Here is a 17248-nt window from a genome sequence, read left to right on the forward strand (position 1 = left end):
GAGGGTTTTGATGGTTTCCTGTCTCACATTCAGGTCCTTCAGCCATTTTGAGTTTATTTTTCTGTATGGTGTAAGAAGGTGGACCAGTTTCATTCTTCTGCATGTTGCTGTCCAGTTCTCCCAGCACCACCTGCTCTGTTTCTTTTTTTAAATAGAAAAACCCATGTTTCTATTACCACAAATACTAATGACATTTCAAATTGAACAAGCATGTTTTACAAAGTCCTAATTATAGGGCATATATAAATCTTTAAAAAATTTTTTTTAATGTTTGTTTATTTTTTAGATGGAGATCGTTGGGGGGGGAGGCAGAGAGAGAGAGAGAGAGAGAGAGAGAGAGAGAGAGAGAGAGAGGGAGGGAGGAGAGGAGAGGAGAGACAGAATCTGAAGCAGGCTCCAGGCTCTGAACTGTCAGTACAAAGCCTAACCTGAGGCTGAAACACATAAACTGTGAGATCATGACCTGAGCTGAAATCAAGAGTTGGATGCTCAACCAACTGAGCCACCCAGGTGCCCCTAATGTTATAGGTTTTAATTGAGTACTTCCTTTTTAAAAATTTAAGTTTTTATTTATTGTATTCAAAAAAATTTTATTAATGTTAATTTTTGAGAGGCAGCTGAGAGAGACCCAGAATCGAGGGAAGTGCAGACAGAGAGAGACCCTTAAGAGCTGTCAGCACAGAGCCCAACACGGGGCTTGAACTCCCAAATCATGAGATCATGACCTGAGCTGAAGTTGGATGCCCAACTGACTGAGCCACCCAGGTGCCCCTAGATCTTTCAATTTCTTGACCTTTTTAGAGACTTGCATCCCTGTTCTGAATAGTGAAGTAGATGGATATTGATACTTAGATTTAGGGGAATACGGTAGTTCATGCCCTAATCTTTTCTGTTACCTATTGGTTTAGTTAACTTCTTTATATATAACATGATCTACTACTTTAAAATCTTCTCTGTGCTTTTTCTTACCACAATTACTTGAAATGCATGTTGGCATTGCGTATTTCACGTCATGGCTGGCAGGTGTATATTCTTGTATTTTTCCATGTGGAAAATGGAAAGAAATTGGTTGAAGTGAGCTGATCCTCTATAACTGTTCTAATGTCAGATATGGTAGTTTTGTCCAAAGCCAGATTTAGTCTAACCCTCTGTTAGACTTTCTAGAATGATTGTTGTTGTCTTAGCTTAACCTTGTACATCACGTATGATTTAAAAAAAAAATACATTGAGACTACAAGTTACTTTTGAAAGTCATTCCTTTCATTGGGTGACTTCATTATCACCAAAGTATAGTTAGTGACCCTTCCTTCTGATTAAGGATAACCGGGATCTTCCCTGTTCTTAAATAGCTTTCCCCCTTTTTAAGGAGCAAAATATTCCTTTTCTAATGACATTCTGGTCTTCTGTCTGCTTCCAGAGCAGTGGTTTTATAGCGGGATCTGAGACCAGTCATTTAATATACATAAGTACCAGAATAGATCCTTCATGGTGGATTTACTAAAACTCCGAGGTATGAGGTCTTTGATGGAGTGTTTGGCCATGACCTTCAAACTTAGAATTCTGAAAAACGGCCATGTAGTGCAGTCCTTAGTTTTCATAAGGGGCCATTGGAATGGACAGTGCTGAGTAGTCTAATGGATTTCTGAAAGCATAGTGTGCTTTAGACACTGCTAAATCAATAAACATAAGGCACTTAAGTGTGTATATTATATAATATTTGGTTAATTATAACTCCTGTCTTTTCAGAATATTTGTCTTTCAAGTAGAATGCAAAAATAAACTGAAGTACTTATAAAAATAGAATCAAAAGTGCAGAGGTATATATTTTTTTTTCGGCTAGTCTCAATATTTGGAGTTAGCTATAGATTACTGTCATAAATATCCTTTTATGAACCATGAAATATCACATTTTAGAACCGCTTATGTTTAAGAGTGATAATAAAAAGAAATAGCTGAATTTAATGTTACTAAGTTCTTTGATTCTCGAGTAATAAAAGCCTGTGTTAAATTTTTTAACAGTTGCTTCATATAACTTAAGTAGCTGATCAGTGTACCAGAAGTAAAAAATGTATGTGGAGCACATGTATTTTATATCCAAGAGTTGTACTGAGTGGAAATTACAAAACCAATATTGGAAAGCTTTTAAAAAATGCAACAAAATTTGTTTTAGATATTTATAGCTGGGAAGACAAAGTTGAAGTTTGATTTTGTTGTTGTTGTTTTTTTAACATTGAAAAATTCCTTAGTCTTTGGTTGGTGGTTCTATTTTATTTACATCTATTTTATGAGAGCATGCATGTGTGCAAGCCGGGAGGGGCAGAGAGAGAATCCCAAGCAGGCTCCACGCTGTCTGCACAGATTCCCGACTTGGAGCTCATTCTCATACGCCATGACTTGAGAGGAAATCAAGAGTGGGACACTTAATCGACAGAGCCATCAATGATTTTTGACAAATGTCCTTAACTGGGGGGAGAGCAGACTACCTTCCTTGGATATTTACAGCTTCAAGGTAGATGATTGCCCTTGAAATACGATCATATTTTTATGGTGTTTGAGTTATTTTATCTGCCACGTGAGAAATAATCAAAAGGGTGATTTGTGTTTGAATCCAGGGAAAAGGTGGGAAAATACAGTTTGGTATGACTTGATGGTGAAAGACCTTTAATCATTATTTGTTTCTGTTGTATTAAAAACTAACTAAAAGTGGTCCTAGTTCTTAATTTTAATGTGACCGGCAAAATAGCTTTGTCAGTGAAACCTCGTTAAATACAGATACAGCTTGACTGGAATTGTTTTTCTTTTTATTAAAAAAATTATTGTCCAGTTAAATTGACCTTTTCAGGAGGTATACTGTTGTATGAATTTTAACACGTGTAGATTCACATCATCACCACTACCACCAGGACACAGGACACTTCATTCATTCCAAAAAACTTCTTCATACTATTCCTGTATAATCTGCCTGTTCCCGTAACCTCTGGCAATCCCTGATCTCTTCTCCATCATAGTAGTTCTAGGTTCTTTCCAGAAAGTCATGTAAATGGAATCAAATAGATGCAGCCTTTCGAAATTGACTGCTTGCACTCAGCAAAGTGCCATAGACATTCAGTGAAGTTGTATGAATCAGTAGTCCTTTTTATTGCTAAGTCCTTGGTTGAAATTTTATTTTTTAAAAATATTTTTTATTTTGAGAGACTCAGAGAGCAAGTAAGCAAGTAAGCAAGCAAGCAGGGGAGGGGCAGAGAGAGCAGGAGAATCCCAAGCAGGTTCCGCGCTGTTAGCACAGAGCCCGATGCAGGGCTTGAATTCACGAACCTTGAGATCATGATCTGAGACAAAACCAAGACTTGCATGCTTTCCCAACTGAGCCATCCAGGTGCCCTTGTTGGTTGAAATTTCATGGCATTTGGATTTCATTCTTGATCTGATAGGCTGGCACTGAAGTTCAAATTGCTTACCTTTTTTTTTTTTTTAAAAGCTAGACTTTTTTCTAAATATACGAAACACATTTTTTGAATTGGAATTTTTTATTTTTAAGTAGGCTCCACACCCAATGTGGAGCTTGAACTCACAACTGGAGATCAAATCACATTTTCTATTGACTGAGCCAGCCAGGTGTTCTGGAATTTTTTTTTTTTAACTGAACACTTTTTCACTCCAGTGACTTGCATGTATGGCTAAGCAAGGCAGTCACTGTGTTGACATTGTTCTGGAAGTTCTTGTTATCGGGCTGTTTTTAAAGGCAAAATTTGAGGTAATGAAAGTATTTTGCAGGATTCTGAGAGAAATAAAGTGATCTATACCCTTTTAAAATGTCAGTGCCAATGACAAAACTGTTTTTTGCTTTTATTTCAAACCTCTTCCCACCCTGATGTTTTTGGTCTACCGAGAACCAGATTCCTCTGGCACCCGATACTGTTTTTGCTATGTTTGCTCCTAGAGTGTCCTCCTTTGTTGATTATAGTAGTTTGTTCATTTTAACCTAGTTTAATTTATATGCATAAACTTTTGGCATCATGAAGTTAGTTTATTTTTAAAAGGTTATTTGAGAGTCAAAGCATGTGTGTGCACATGCATGTGCGCGCAAGCCTGGGAGAGACCAAGAGAGACAGACCATCCCAAGCAGGCACCACACCGTTAGTGCCATGAGATCAGTGATCTTGCCCTGAGCTGAAATCAAGAGTTGGTGCTCTACCAAATGAGCCACCCAGTCGCCCCTATTTCTTTCTTTTTTTCAAAAAAAATTTTTTAATGTGTATTTACTTTTTTTTAATGTTTTTTAAATTTATTTTTAATACAGAGAGAGAGAGCATGAGATGGGGAGGGGCAGGGAGAGAAGGAGACATAGATCGGGAAGCAGGCTCCAGGCTCTGAGCTAGCTGTCAGCACAGAGCCTGACGCAGGGCTCGAACCCACGAACGTGAGATCTGACCTGAGCCGAAGTTGGAGGCTTAACCGACTGAGCCACCCAGGCGCCCCAATGTGTATTTACTTTTGAGAGAGAGAGACAGAGAGAGAGAGAGAGAGCGAGAGCAAGCAAGCATGGGTGAACGGCAGAGAGGGGGAGACACAGAATCAGAAGCAGACTCCAGGCTCTGAGCTGTCTGCACAGAGCCTGACACCCGGCTCAAGCCCATGAACCTCAAGATTATGACCTGAGCTAAAGTTGGACACTTAACCAACTGAGCTACCCAGGCACCTCTTTAATTCTTTTTTTTCTTTTATAGTTTATTGTCAAGTTGGTTTGCATATAACAGCCAGTGCTCCTCCCCACGAGTGCCCTCCTCCATGCCCACCACCCACTTTCCCATCTCCACCTCCATCATCCTTCCCCCTTAATTCTTTCTTGATAGCTGGTTCTTTTCTTAATTGATGATTTAATGGTTTTATTTCCCTAGTTGCTGAAAATCTAGAGGAGATCTGGTAATGTATGTTTGGGCAAGAAAATGGTAGTGATTCCTCTGTCACTACGAACTGAGTAAGTCCATACCGTGTCACTGATTGAAATAATGGATTAACAGTAGTAAAAATGAGTGTTCTTCAAAATCAAAGAACAATAAACTATCCATTATTTATTAGATGTATTCAGTTTTTCAGGTAAAACTTTGTTCTTCTCACTTCCAACCCTCCTGGTAATCGGAGTCAGAGGCTTACATTATATATAACTCAAGACCTTTTAATAAAGATCTGTACCTCCATTTTCTAAAATAAATTACATGAATGAATTTCTAACTTCCACACTTCACTGTCTTCATGATTTGGGTTCTTTGAATTAGGTCTGATACTACTTTTAATTGGAGCACTAGTGGAAACACCCCAAGGTGGGGGGAAAATCTCCACCAGCAAATACCTGGCTTTACAGCAGATATTTTCACATTCTGCCGCAATTAAGATGCTTTACGTGACTATTTTTAGACCCCATTGGCCCGATCTGCTTGCATCGGTGAAAGCAGTGGGGAAAACCGTGCGTCCGCACTTCTTTCCTGTTTGTTCCCGTAGATCCTGACGTTTGAGACCAAGAACCCGACGGAGTTGGCCGAGCGTCTGCGCTCCGTCTGCGGCAATCAGAGCAACGCGTACGCGCGGCTGCTGGAGTACCGGCTGAACGCGCTGCGGGGCCTGTGGAACGCGCAGCGCCAGCTCGCCCTGGAGGAGCAGCACGAGCGCGAGAGCTCGGGCGACGAGGAGACGCTGGCCCTGCTCAAGCGCCAGGGCCTGCTGCAGCAGCCCGAGCAGGCGCCCTTCACGTCCCGGATGGGGCTCCTGCTGGTCTTCCCCCTCATCCAGTCCCAGAGCAGGACGGACCCCTCTCTCTGTAACATAACTGCCGAGGTGCTATTGAACTGCCTTCGCGACTGCCAGCCTTTGAGCCTGACCAAGGAGCCCGCCGACTGCCTCAACGGCATTGAGACTCTGCTGTGCTCCTGGCTGGAGGACGCCCCCGACGCGGGCCGGCACATCCCACACAAGCAAAGAGAAAATGCCGCTGCTGCCCTGGTGGCTTTGGCGTGTGCCAGGTAAGGGAAGCCTGGTGGTGGCCTCTGCCCCTGGGGGGCGGGGCTGGGGCGGTCAGAGGGTACGCCGGTTTGATGGAGTCTTCACATCCAGTAGGCCGCCTTGGTCGGCCGCGTTGAATTTCACAGCGGTGACCGTGCAGAAGATGCTTTCACCAACACTGGGCACCGGGCAGCCCGGCTGGAAGCGAAGTTCCAGTTCTCGTGGTCTGCGCCCGCGGTAGAGCGGGGCGGCGGAAAACGGAGAGCCGGCCCTGCCGCCATCTGCCGGGCCCTCCCTCGCCGCCCTGCGCTTTAGGTGCAGTAGTTAGTGGTGGCACATCTGTACCCTCCCGGGAGGATGCTCAGAAAACTTGTAGAGCTTTTAATTTTATTGTCCCCACGGGGGCCTATAAGCCTGTCAGCGAGAGAGCGGGTTATTACCTGGAAGGCAGCTATGCTAACCACTATACCACCAACGCCCCTGCGGGAGTGGGTTATTACCTGGACTCCCACAGATTTGGTTACAAATTATATTTCTAGACCCAGACGCTCTGCCTCCGTTAACTTAATGGAAAGTCTCTCTGTATATGTCTAGATTTAATAGTGCACTGTCCTTTGTGTATAAGCCGATGTTACTGATTTTCTATCAATAGGAAGAGTGCTTGGAGGGACTTTTCCAGGTAGAGGATTTCTACGTTGTCCTGCCCAATGACTGTATGTTCGTTGGCACATATTTATGAGGGGAATGTCCTCTGCCCTTACTTCTAGGCTAGTTGTCTAGAGACCAGTTAGGACCGTGGTCTGAAGATTCGTGTGACATTAATTAGTGAGACTAATCTGTCCCTCTCCCTTCAGAACTTTCTTTGAGTTCTCTGACCATTTTGTCCTTTCTTTCCTGTTTATTTTTGAGAGAATGGACAGTGCAAGCAGGAGGGGGGCAGAGAGAGAGGGAGACACAGAATCTGAAGCAGGCTCCAGGCTCTGAGCTGTTGGCACAGAGCCCAACACAGGGCTTGAACTCCCGAGCTGTGAGATCATGACCTGAACTGAAATCGGATGCTTAACTGACTGAGCCATCCAGACACCCTCTGTATTGTTTTATTAACATAGATTTTTAACATTTATTTTTGAGAGCAAGAGTGTGAGCAGGGGAGGGGGGGGAGAGAGAGAGAGAGAGAGAGAGAGAGAGAGAGAGAGAGAGAGAGAGGGAGGGAGGGAGAGGAGACGAGGAGACACAGAATACAAGGCAGGCTCCAGGCTCTAAGCTAGTTCAAGCCCCCAGTGAACTGTGAGATCATGACCTGAGCCGAAGTTGGACGCTCAACTGACTGAGCCACCCAGGTGACCCTCTGCACCCCACCCCCCCCTTTTTTTTTTAAAGCAAAGTGTATGTGGGACAATTCTTCTTGGAGGATTGCTTTTATGGTGTCAAAGTTGACCTTCAAATGGTTGACTCTAAGCTATTTTTTAAGGCAAGATGGCCCCAGTATTTATTGTCAGTTTCTTTGCCCTGAGCAAACTATCTTAGCCTGATTTTAGATCCCCAAAGACTGTAGAGGATTGTGGAAATCCTAACATGAGCTTAATTCTGGAGACGTTACTGGGTGGTACTGAAATAAGTTTCCCTGGAAAGACTTTTTATTGAATTGGCTTATATTTTACATTTGTAGAAGACCATTTCAAGCCCTAAATAGGCTTCTTGTTAACACAAAAATCCCATTTAGAGAAATATGCTTTTAGATAGAATTGTCTTCAGGCAGATTTAAAGCATTAGGAATAATCAACTCTTGAATTTTAATTAGGAATAATCATCAACTCTTGAATTTTAAACATTTTTTTTAGTTCTTGAACATGGGATCATTAAAATTTGCTTTTTGTGACCACATTCAATCGAATAGTTATTGAAATTGCTTTATGTGCTTAAGATTCCAAATTCCACTCAGTAATGTTGAAATGAGTGTTTTTAGTTTCTTTTTGGGGTTTTTTGTGATTTTTACTTAGAGGGCACAAGTGAGTGAGGGGCAGAGAGAGAGAATCAGTCCCACAAGAGACCGAAGTGGGGTTCACCTGGGATTTTATTTTAGCCGATATGGGGCTCAAACTCAGACTGTGCAATCATGACCGGAGCCGAAGTCTGATGCCCAACGGCGTTGTTTTTAAAGAGAATTCCTACATTGTACTGCCAAGATTGCTTTCTCATTCTGGACTTTGAAGTTATTAGGGACGTGATGGAACTTCTGGGGTTGATGCCTTCAAAGACCAAACATTTTCAAAACTATTCTGAAGACGTTTATTCATTCAGCCAACTAACATTTATTGAACACCTTTGCCGGGAACCTTGCTAGGTTTTAGGAACCCAGTGATTCATGGCTTCACGCCTGGCAGTTGAATGGACTCAGGGTGATTCACTTTGTAAATAATTATTGCTCACTTACCGTGTGCAAGGCGCTCTAGGCAGCCGGGACCCAGCAGTGAGCAAGAGAGTTGGTTCCTACAACTGCAAAGTCGCCATGCATAAGCTAATTTCAGAGAGGCTGTTCATTTGCAGGAAGACCTGGCAGGGTATTTTGATAGAGGATGACTAAGCAGAGGTGGGACCGGGCGGTGGAGACTGCAGGGAAAGCCTCCCTGAAGTAGAGCGGAGGCTGGATGAGAAAGACACAGCCCGTGGCCGAGTGTCGCAGTCAAGAGTAACAGCATGTGGCACAACTCGGATGCTCTTGCTGTGCTTGGGGTCCTGAGGGACAGCACCATAATCATCTGGAAGGCAGTGGGAGAGGAAAGGGACCTGAGGGGAGGTTGGCAGGGCTCTGACCACGGAGGGGCTTACGAGCCGTGGAATGAGTGATCTGTCTGCCGGGCAGCGGTACCTTATGGCTGGTATAACGCTCTTAAATGCTCCGGTGTGCTTTTGCCCTGCGATTTTAACCTCCTTGCACTCCAAGGAGAGCTCCCTGTTGGAGAAATGAAGAGGCAGAAATCCATAGGAATTGAGTGACAGGGTTGGGTTGGGGCAGCTGGTGAGCGGCCCGACTCCCAACTCGAGCCTTTAGACCCTGTCTGCTGCCTTCATGCTTTATGTTCTATTGCTCTTTGGTTTTGGTTCTTTGAACAGCAGAAGTAGTGAGAGGGGCACTTAGGAGGACGTTAAGCCTACTCAATCCGGTGCCAGGCGTTCCGTTTCTTTTAGGGTTCGGGCATATGATCCCCAGCAATTAAAGCCTTGGGTAAGATAATAAGGTGGCGATCCGAAGTCAGCCTATCTGATACAGGCAATCATTTAGTGCAGGAAATGTTCTGTGGTGATTTATACTTGGCGTCTGGCCAGGTAAGTCCTGTGCATCTTAAAAGCACCTTCTTTTAGATCCTGCTGACCATATTCTAGATTTCCCAGAGTTTGGAGCCTTGAGACCCAAAAGGAAATTGGGTGGTGGTGGTGGTGGTTGTTTTTGTTTTGTTTTTGAGAGACCGAGAGAGACTCTGCGAGCAGGGGAGGATCAGAGAGAGAGGGAGACACAGAATCGGAAGCAGGCTCCAGGCTCTGAGCTAACTGTCAGCACAGAGCCCGATGCGGGGCTTGAACCCACAAACCATGAGATCATGACCTGAGCCGTAGCCGGATGCCCAACCAACTGAGCCACCCAGGCGCCCCAGTTCCACAAGTCTTAGCAGTCCCCTACTTCACAGCAAGGGAAGCAGGAGGAACACCCCTGAGCACACAATCTTAATTATTTGAGGCCTGGCTGGCTCAGTCGGTAGAGCTTATGACACTTAGTCTCAAGGTCATGAGTTTGAGCCACACATTGGGGGCAGAGTTTACTTTAATAACATTTTTTTTTAATTATATGAATATATTCCTTTTCAGTCCTATTTAATGTGAGAGGTTTGGGGAGATGTTACGTAAGATGGATAAAGTTAAAGATAAAGCCTGGGGGTGCCTGGGCGCCTTGGTTGGTTAAGCGTCTGCCTGTTGATTGCAGCTCCGGTCATGGTCTCCTGGTTCCTGAGATTGAGCCCTGCATGGGGCTTTGGGCTGACAGTGTAAAGCCTGCTTGGGACTCTCTCTCTCCTCTCTCTGCCCCTCCCTAGCTCCTGTTTCTCTCCACCACCCCCTTTCTTTTCTCTCTCTCAAAATAAATGAATGAACTTAAAGAAAAACTAAGGCTAGAAATACGGTTAGATTATTAAATATAAACACATCTGTAAAATCTCTGTCCTAGACTAGAGAAGGACTTGATGAAACGGTGTCCAAACATAATAGCCACATGCTCTTTGTGTTGGAGCCTTCTGCTTTAAACTTTGTGTTGCGGGGGAAATTCTTGACCTCTACAGATGCAAGGAGAACATCCTAATTGGCATAATTGGTACCACTCCTGTAGTAGCTTTCTGTATGAGCCAGTGGTAATCCGTAAGAATCAAGTCTATTTCGTACAGCATGTCTTCCGGTTGGTGGAAGCAGACACCTTTTGGAACCTTCTCACATGGTTAATAAACTTAACCTTCTTATTTGACTTTTCAGTGCTGACAATTTTCCTTTTATTTTTAGGGGATCACTGAAGACTTTTGTCCATACGGTCCATCTACTACAGAAACAGACTGATCTGGGGTCCCTGCCTGTAGCCGACGTTCTGTATAGGTGAGCTGTCACTTTGGATCCTTATCCTCTTCCTCCATAAGGGAGATTTGATCATAAAGTTTCTTTTAATGAGTAGAGTGCTAAACTCATTCATGATTCATATTTTAAAATAAGAATATTGTCCTATTCATCTTAATTTTGTCTCCTTCTTTCTTTGAAAGTGCTCCTAGAGTGTGGTGTTCAGTTTTTATTTTGTTTTTTAAAATGTAATCACTTATAATGAATTCTTATTATAGATTTTTAAGAGCTGTGAAGGCGTAAAGAAGCTGAAAATCATTACAATCTCATTACCCAAAGATAACCACTCCTCAGGTTTTGGTATACGTGCCTCCCAATCCTTACCCTAACTGCCTCCTCTACGTATATGTAAAACCTGTACGTTTTACACACTGCTGTACTTTAAAAAAAAAAATTTTTTTTTAAATGTTTGTTTATTCCTGATAGAACCCAACGGCGGGCTGGGGGGCGGGGGGGAAGGTGGGGAGAAGAGAGAGAGGGAGACGCAGAATCTGAAGCAGGCTCCAGGCTCTGAGCTGTCAGCACAGAGCCTGACACAGGGCTCGAACCCACAGACCATGAGATCATGATCTGAGCTGAAGTCGGACACTCAACTGACTGAGCCCTCCAAGCCCCATACACAGCTATACTTTTATTATAATGTTTCTGTAAGCATGGAATTGTCATTTTTAAATTTAAAAACAGGACTATATTTTTTCCAGATACAGATTTGTATAAAATTATAGAGTTATCTGCTCTTTGAGATGACTTCCATTTTCTTGCTGAAATGGAGAGTGTTCTTGTCTGGACGATTCTCGCATCTCCTTGTTTTCAGGCTGTTGCTTTTGGAAGGGGGGCCTGGCTCCCCCTCCTGTCTGCTTGGTGGCAAACACATCGTATCGTGGGGGTATGAAGACATGCTGCCCGCACCAGACAGCAACACCGGCTCCAGTTCTGAAAATAAAGGTAAGTAGGGGGTTTTGCTCCTGTGGTTGGAATGAAGACGTGGAAAAAAAAGGTCTTCGATCATTGTGGCAAATTATTTAGATAAAACTCTGTGCTCTTCTAACTAAAAGCGCTAGGGTGTCCTACACAATGTGTTCATCGTCTGCTTTCTCAGTTAATGTGTGAGAGCTGACAGTGAGGTGAGAAAATGGTTAGGCCTTCATATTGCAAGGGAGATGTATCCCCCATACGCTTTAGCCAAGGAGCCAAAGATTACTTTGGTTGACTCCTGGGTATTTGAGTTTGAGCACGGGAACCTTACGTTGAATTTTTATGTCCATGAACAAAATACCAGATCTTGCTGCCTGAGCCTGATGCTGTTTCTTTTAGTAATTTATTATGTGTGTGTTGACAAACCCTCCCGTCCTAAAAGGACAAAAAAGAAAAGAAAAAGATTGTTCAAAGGAGCACAAATGGTTAAGTATCTCCTTTAACAAAATAGGTTGGGTTAGAACGTTTTTACACTTCCAGAAGTTTTCCGTATCAGTTTATTGTGATCTCCGTGAAAATGGCCGAAGCATTCTTAACTGACCCTCCGTGACCTGACGTGTCGATGGAGGCAGCTTCTCTGTTTGCGTGGTGGATGGGCTGAGCGGTGCCCCAGCGCCCCAGGCCCGCCGCTTCTAGCTTCCTCTCTTGGAGGTATGGGCTCGCCAAGAGCCCACCTTGCTCCCAAACGTGTTTGCTGTTGTAACAGGTATTCTGTCATTAAGCATTATGTAACTGCTGAAGCGGGAATTTAAAACAGGAACTTGTTTCTAAAATGTTCAGTGTTCTCATGGAAAGACTCAAAGTGCATGTCTAAGAAATTGATGTTGATGAGCAATGGGATTCAGAGCCTACTCTGCCTGCTCTTTCACTTCACACCCTTGATGGGGAGACTTCGTGGGCAACCTTAGGGCCTGGGGTGCAGTTTGGGCCGAGGCCGCCCTTGCACTTGCACCTCACCTCCTGTGGCCCGTGTCTTCGTGTACTGTCACTTCCCAAAAGTCATGTGAGATGGTAAGGAACCGATGGGAAGATGATCTGAGGCAACTAGAGTCAACAGGAGAGGCAAGAAGCCTGTAATCTCCCATCCAAGTACTAACCAGGCCAGACCCTGCTTAGCTTCTGAGATCAGACAAGATCGGGCGCGTAAAAAGCCTGTAATCCTAAATGTTATAGGCTGAAATTTATATCTTCAAACAACAACAAAACCCCTTCATTTTCTCCCTTTACTTCTTTTAGTATCTACGTTGGGGTAGTTTCTTAGGGAGATGATGGTGTTAAATTGGTCTAGTTGGTTTTCACTCCCTTGTACTTTGAGTTTTGCTTCCACCTAGAGAATATTTTTCTTATAATAATTTAAAAAGTAATCTTATTTTTAATATGGAAACACTGGACAGATCCAGAAGTTGAGAGAATGCTTTAGTCAACCCCATGCACTCCTCACTCAGCTCCAATAAGTATCCACTCGGGGCCAATCTTATCTGTGGTCTTGGGTCCCACTCCTTGTCAGACGCCTCCTCAGAAAGCCCTGAGCCTCAGTCCAAAGAGTAATGAATACATGGATGTTTATAGGTTCCAAGCTAAGATAATTAAGGCGGGAAGTTAATATTTTAAAGATGATTACTCACTTTAACTGTTTCTTGAGAACCAGTAGTTAACAAATCCCAGTGGTCTTGGATTAGTAGACTGAATTCTTAAGATGACTGAATTCTTAAGATAACTGCATACTCATTCCTAATAGGAGGGCCATGGTGTTGGATTTCCTTTAAAGGACGGGGAGTAGACCAGCTTAAACATAGTGAAATGATTAGGAAAATGCTGAAAGTTTTACAAGTTCTCTCTTCAGGAAAAATTCTTGAGGGTAAATTAATCCACCATTTACTTTTCTATGGAGCGATCCAGTTTCTTAGCTGGCAGCGGATACAGTTAAGGGGAAACAGAGTCACTGGAGGGCAGACCCACAGAGGCAGATTTTAGTTCCATGAATGTCATTGGTATGCCAGCATAATAGCATGTGCCATTTGCGGAGCCATGGTTTTGAAACGGGGGCCTGGGGATGCCCCCCTGTGCTGTCTCCTTTAACTGTCACGGTGACTCCTGAGGTACACAGTGTCCTCATTTTCTGGACGAAGAAACTGAGGTTCAGCGAGGCCTAAGGTCCACTAATAAGTACCCAAAGCCCTTAAAAGCTTGTGGCTTTTTAACCACCAGACTCCAGTCCTACTCCTTTCAGATTAGCATTAGGAGTGCATAAATTTGACTCTTTGCTATTAAAAAAAAAAAAAAAAGAAAAAGAAAGAAAGAAAAGTTGGGGGGAACCCCAACATCTGGCAGGTGGAACCAGGTTCCTCTGCTGTTATCTGATCTCTTCCCCTGATCCTGGTTCCTGATCCCGCCTACATTCTGGAGGTTTGATTTGGGAGTTTGAGCCATCTTTCCTGGAAGTCACTCTAAAGCATTTATTGTAGAAGTGGGAGATTATTTTTCCTCCTAATGGCTTTTCCACTAGAAGAGGCCTGTTTATAACTGCATTAGAAAAAGCACTGTGAAAACCGATTTCAGATGCTGACTTGGGGCGCTGTCTCACGGCGGACGGTCTCTACCTGTACACCACTAACTCCGTTGGAAGAGGAGTAAGCAAGCTGGGCTCCGGATTGCACGGCACTCTCAGGTCAGTTGCATGGAACTTCAGACATCTCTCTGCGGGAGATACCTGGGGGTGCAGATCTCCCTGTTCTGCTGCCCCCACCCCCTTCCCGACAAAGACCGACTAGTGACTAAGTCTGAACAATTTCAGGTAATGCAGTTTTTCTTGGATTAGCAGCCTCTTGTTCTGTTGATGCATTTCAGCTTTGTTTTTACTCTAAAGAGCTTGGTAGCCCTCAAGTCATTGTTTCTAGCCAGAACTTTCTCTGTGATCAGAATTGCTATAGTATTTTTGCCTTCTCCATGTTGATGAATGGACATTTTTCTAGTTCAGTCTTCTTAAAGCGTTTTTCTTTAACATTCATTCATTTTTGAGAGAGTCAGAATGTGAGTGGGGAGGGGCAGAGAGAGGGAGACACAGAATCCGAAGTAGGTTCCAGGCTCTGAGCTGTCAGCACAGAGCCCAATGTGGGGCTTGAACCCATGAACCGTGAGATTATGAGCTGAGCCCAAGCTGGAAGCTTAACTGACTAAGCCACCCAGGCTCCCCTAGTTCAGTCTTTTTGTACTTGGATTTGACATTGGATTAACATATCAGTGGGGATATCAGATCTGTGAATTGCTGCCAAAAAAGAAACCAGTTTGAGATCCTTATGTATATTTAATTAGATCTTGTCCCCGACTATTTCCCCACTCTAATTTGTTGTAGAAAATGAATATTTGCTGTAGCATGTCAGTCACAAAGTTAATGTCATGTACGTACTCTCCTTTAGATGTTTTTGCACACTGGGTCATTTTTAAAAGATCAGGTGGAAAATGTTTGTTGGAGCTCAGTGTGGGGTTTCGAACACCGGGTCCTCAGCCTGCGTGCTCTTTCTGTCTTTTCCTGCCCACAGAGGTTTCGTGTACTGCCGGAACGAGGAGCTGGAGCCAGGATGGGTCGCTTTCGGCAGTGGCGGTCTTCTCCACCGGCCCGTGTCTTTTGATAATAAACCTCACTCCCTTTTCCAGGTCATTGACCAGAATACCCTTCAGGTAAAAAGAAAACCAAGACATGGGCTTCCGTATTTTGGAGACGGTCAGGGAAATTCCTGACCTCATCAGAGGGAATAAGAACACCGTTGAGACCGTTTCCTGCCACAGTGGCATCCTTTTAATTGTCACTGTGTAGGCTTTCTCCTTTTTTTCTCCTGATGTCTTAGAGTTGTCCCACGTGATCTGAGTGAATGTGCTCTGGTTTTTTTAATTTAATTTTTTTTAATGTTTCTTTATTTTTGAGACCAAGACAGTGCGAACAAGGGAGGGGCAGAGAGAGAGGGAGACACAGAATCCGAAACAGGCTCCAGACTCTGAGCTGTCAGCACAGAGCCCAATGCGGGGCTCAAACCCACAAAACACAAGATCATGACCTGAGCCGAAATCGGACACTGAACTGACTGAGCCACCCAGGTGTCCCTTAGTTTAATTTTTTAAATTTATTTTTTGTAATTTACATCCAAGTTAGGTAGCCTATGGTGCAACAATGATTTCAGGAGTAGATTCCTTAATGCCCCTTACCCATTTAGCTCATCTCCCCTCCCACAACTCCTCCAATAACCCTCTGTTCTCCATATTTAAGAGTCTTTTGTGTTTTTGTCCCCCTCCATGTTTTTATATTTTCACTTCCCTTTTCTTATGTGTATCTGTTTTGTATCGTAACGTCCTCATATGAGTAAAGTTGTATGATCTTTCTTTCTCTAATTTCGATTAGCATAATAGCCTCTGGTTCCATCCACGTAGTCACAAATGGCAAGATTTCATTCTTTTTGCTCGCTGAGTAATACTCCATTGTACATATATGCCACCTCCTCTTTATCCATTCATCCACCTGTGGACATTTGGGCTCTTTAATGTGCTCTAGTTTCTAAGGCCATCACCAAACTTTTATGGTTAAAAAACAACAACAACAACAAGAAGAAAGCCTCCAGAGAGTCAAAGATGGTATGCATCCTAGCTGTCTTTTTCTTTTGCCAGATCTTTTTGGGGACGGTATCCTTTCCTTATTTATTCTAAAGAGCCTTTCTGTGGGAATTGGAGCCTTGAAAGGAGTTTGGGTAAAATCATCCTGTGATTAGGATTCGGAGCTCATCCTGAGTGCCTCCACACACACTGGTCTGTCACGGTACTTGCTGGATTGTGCTGAAATCTCCTGCTCTTGTGTTTCTTCCCCACTACCATGCATCCCTTTAGGTCTGGACCCTAACTTCCCTATCTTTGTGTGCTTAGCATGGAGCACAGTACCTAGCATTTGATTGATAATAGTAACTGTCATTTATCGGTGTTTGTCTCTTTGCTGGGCCCTGGTCTAGGCAATTTACATACACTTCTCCTACCTGTGAGGTAGGATGATAGCATTTTCACCATACAGAGAAGCATATACAGAGTCTAGGCATATTGTGAGCACTTGGCAAGTGGGGGTTTTTTTCCTTCCTTTTTAAATTTATTGAGAGTACATACGCACATGCACAAGTTGGGGAGGGGCAGAGAAAGGGAGAGGGAGAATCCCAAGCAGGCTCCACACTGTCAGGGCAGAGCCTGACACGGGGGCTCAACCTCCTGAATCGTGAGACCATGACCTGAGCCGGAGTCAGACACTTAACTGACTGAGCCAGGGAGCTGCCTCCAGTGGACTTCATATTTTATTTCTAATGCAGACAAAGGAGAATATGTCCTCTATTTATTTGATGACATAGACCTATAAGCCTGGGAATTAAACAGATGTTAAATCTGGAATATGATTTTTATTTAAAGCAATGTCCATTTTGTCTGTGTTGTTGCAAAACTTTTTTTCCCCCTACTACCCAAGAAAATCATGTTGTCACTAACTAGGTTATATGCATTGGAGCAGTTGGGGGGTAACATAGGCCAGTCAGTAGCTGTCAACTCTGTAGATTTCCTGGCACTACAAGTTCCAAAGTGTGGTCATAGCAACTGCATTACT

The 17248-nt window shown here is 43.6% G+C and overlaps 1 protein-coding gene across 6 annotated transcripts in view; it reads left to right on the forward strand.

Annotated features, from left to right (window-relative positions):
• Positions 1 to 17248, forward strand: part of HECTD4 (HECT domain E3 ubiquitin protein ligase 4) — a 183852-nt gene that overhangs the window by 47467 nt on the left and 119137 nt on the right. For all 6 annotated transcript variants that reach the window (XM_029921457.1, XM_029921458.1, XM_029921460.1 and 3 more), the window contains exons 2-6: positions 5500 to 6017; positions 10543 to 10632; positions 11465 to 11595; positions 14185 to 14293; positions 15165 to 15303. In XM_029921457.1, the coding sequence (XP_029777317.1) occupies positions 5500 to 6017; positions 10543 to 10632; positions 11465 to 11595; positions 14185 to 14293; positions 15165 to 15303 (987 nt within the window). The remainder of the gene's footprint in view (positions 1 to 5499; positions 6018 to 10542; positions 10633 to 11464; positions 11596 to 14184; positions 14294 to 15164; positions 15304 to 17248) is intronic.

Source organism: Suricata suricatta, chromosome 14 (assembly GCF_006229205.1).
Source record: "Suricata suricatta isolate VVHF042 chromosome 14, meerkat_22Aug2017_6uvM2_HiC, whole genome shotgun sequence".
NCBI lineage: Eukaryota > Metazoa > Chordata > Mammalia > Carnivora > Herpestidae > Suricata > Suricata suricatta.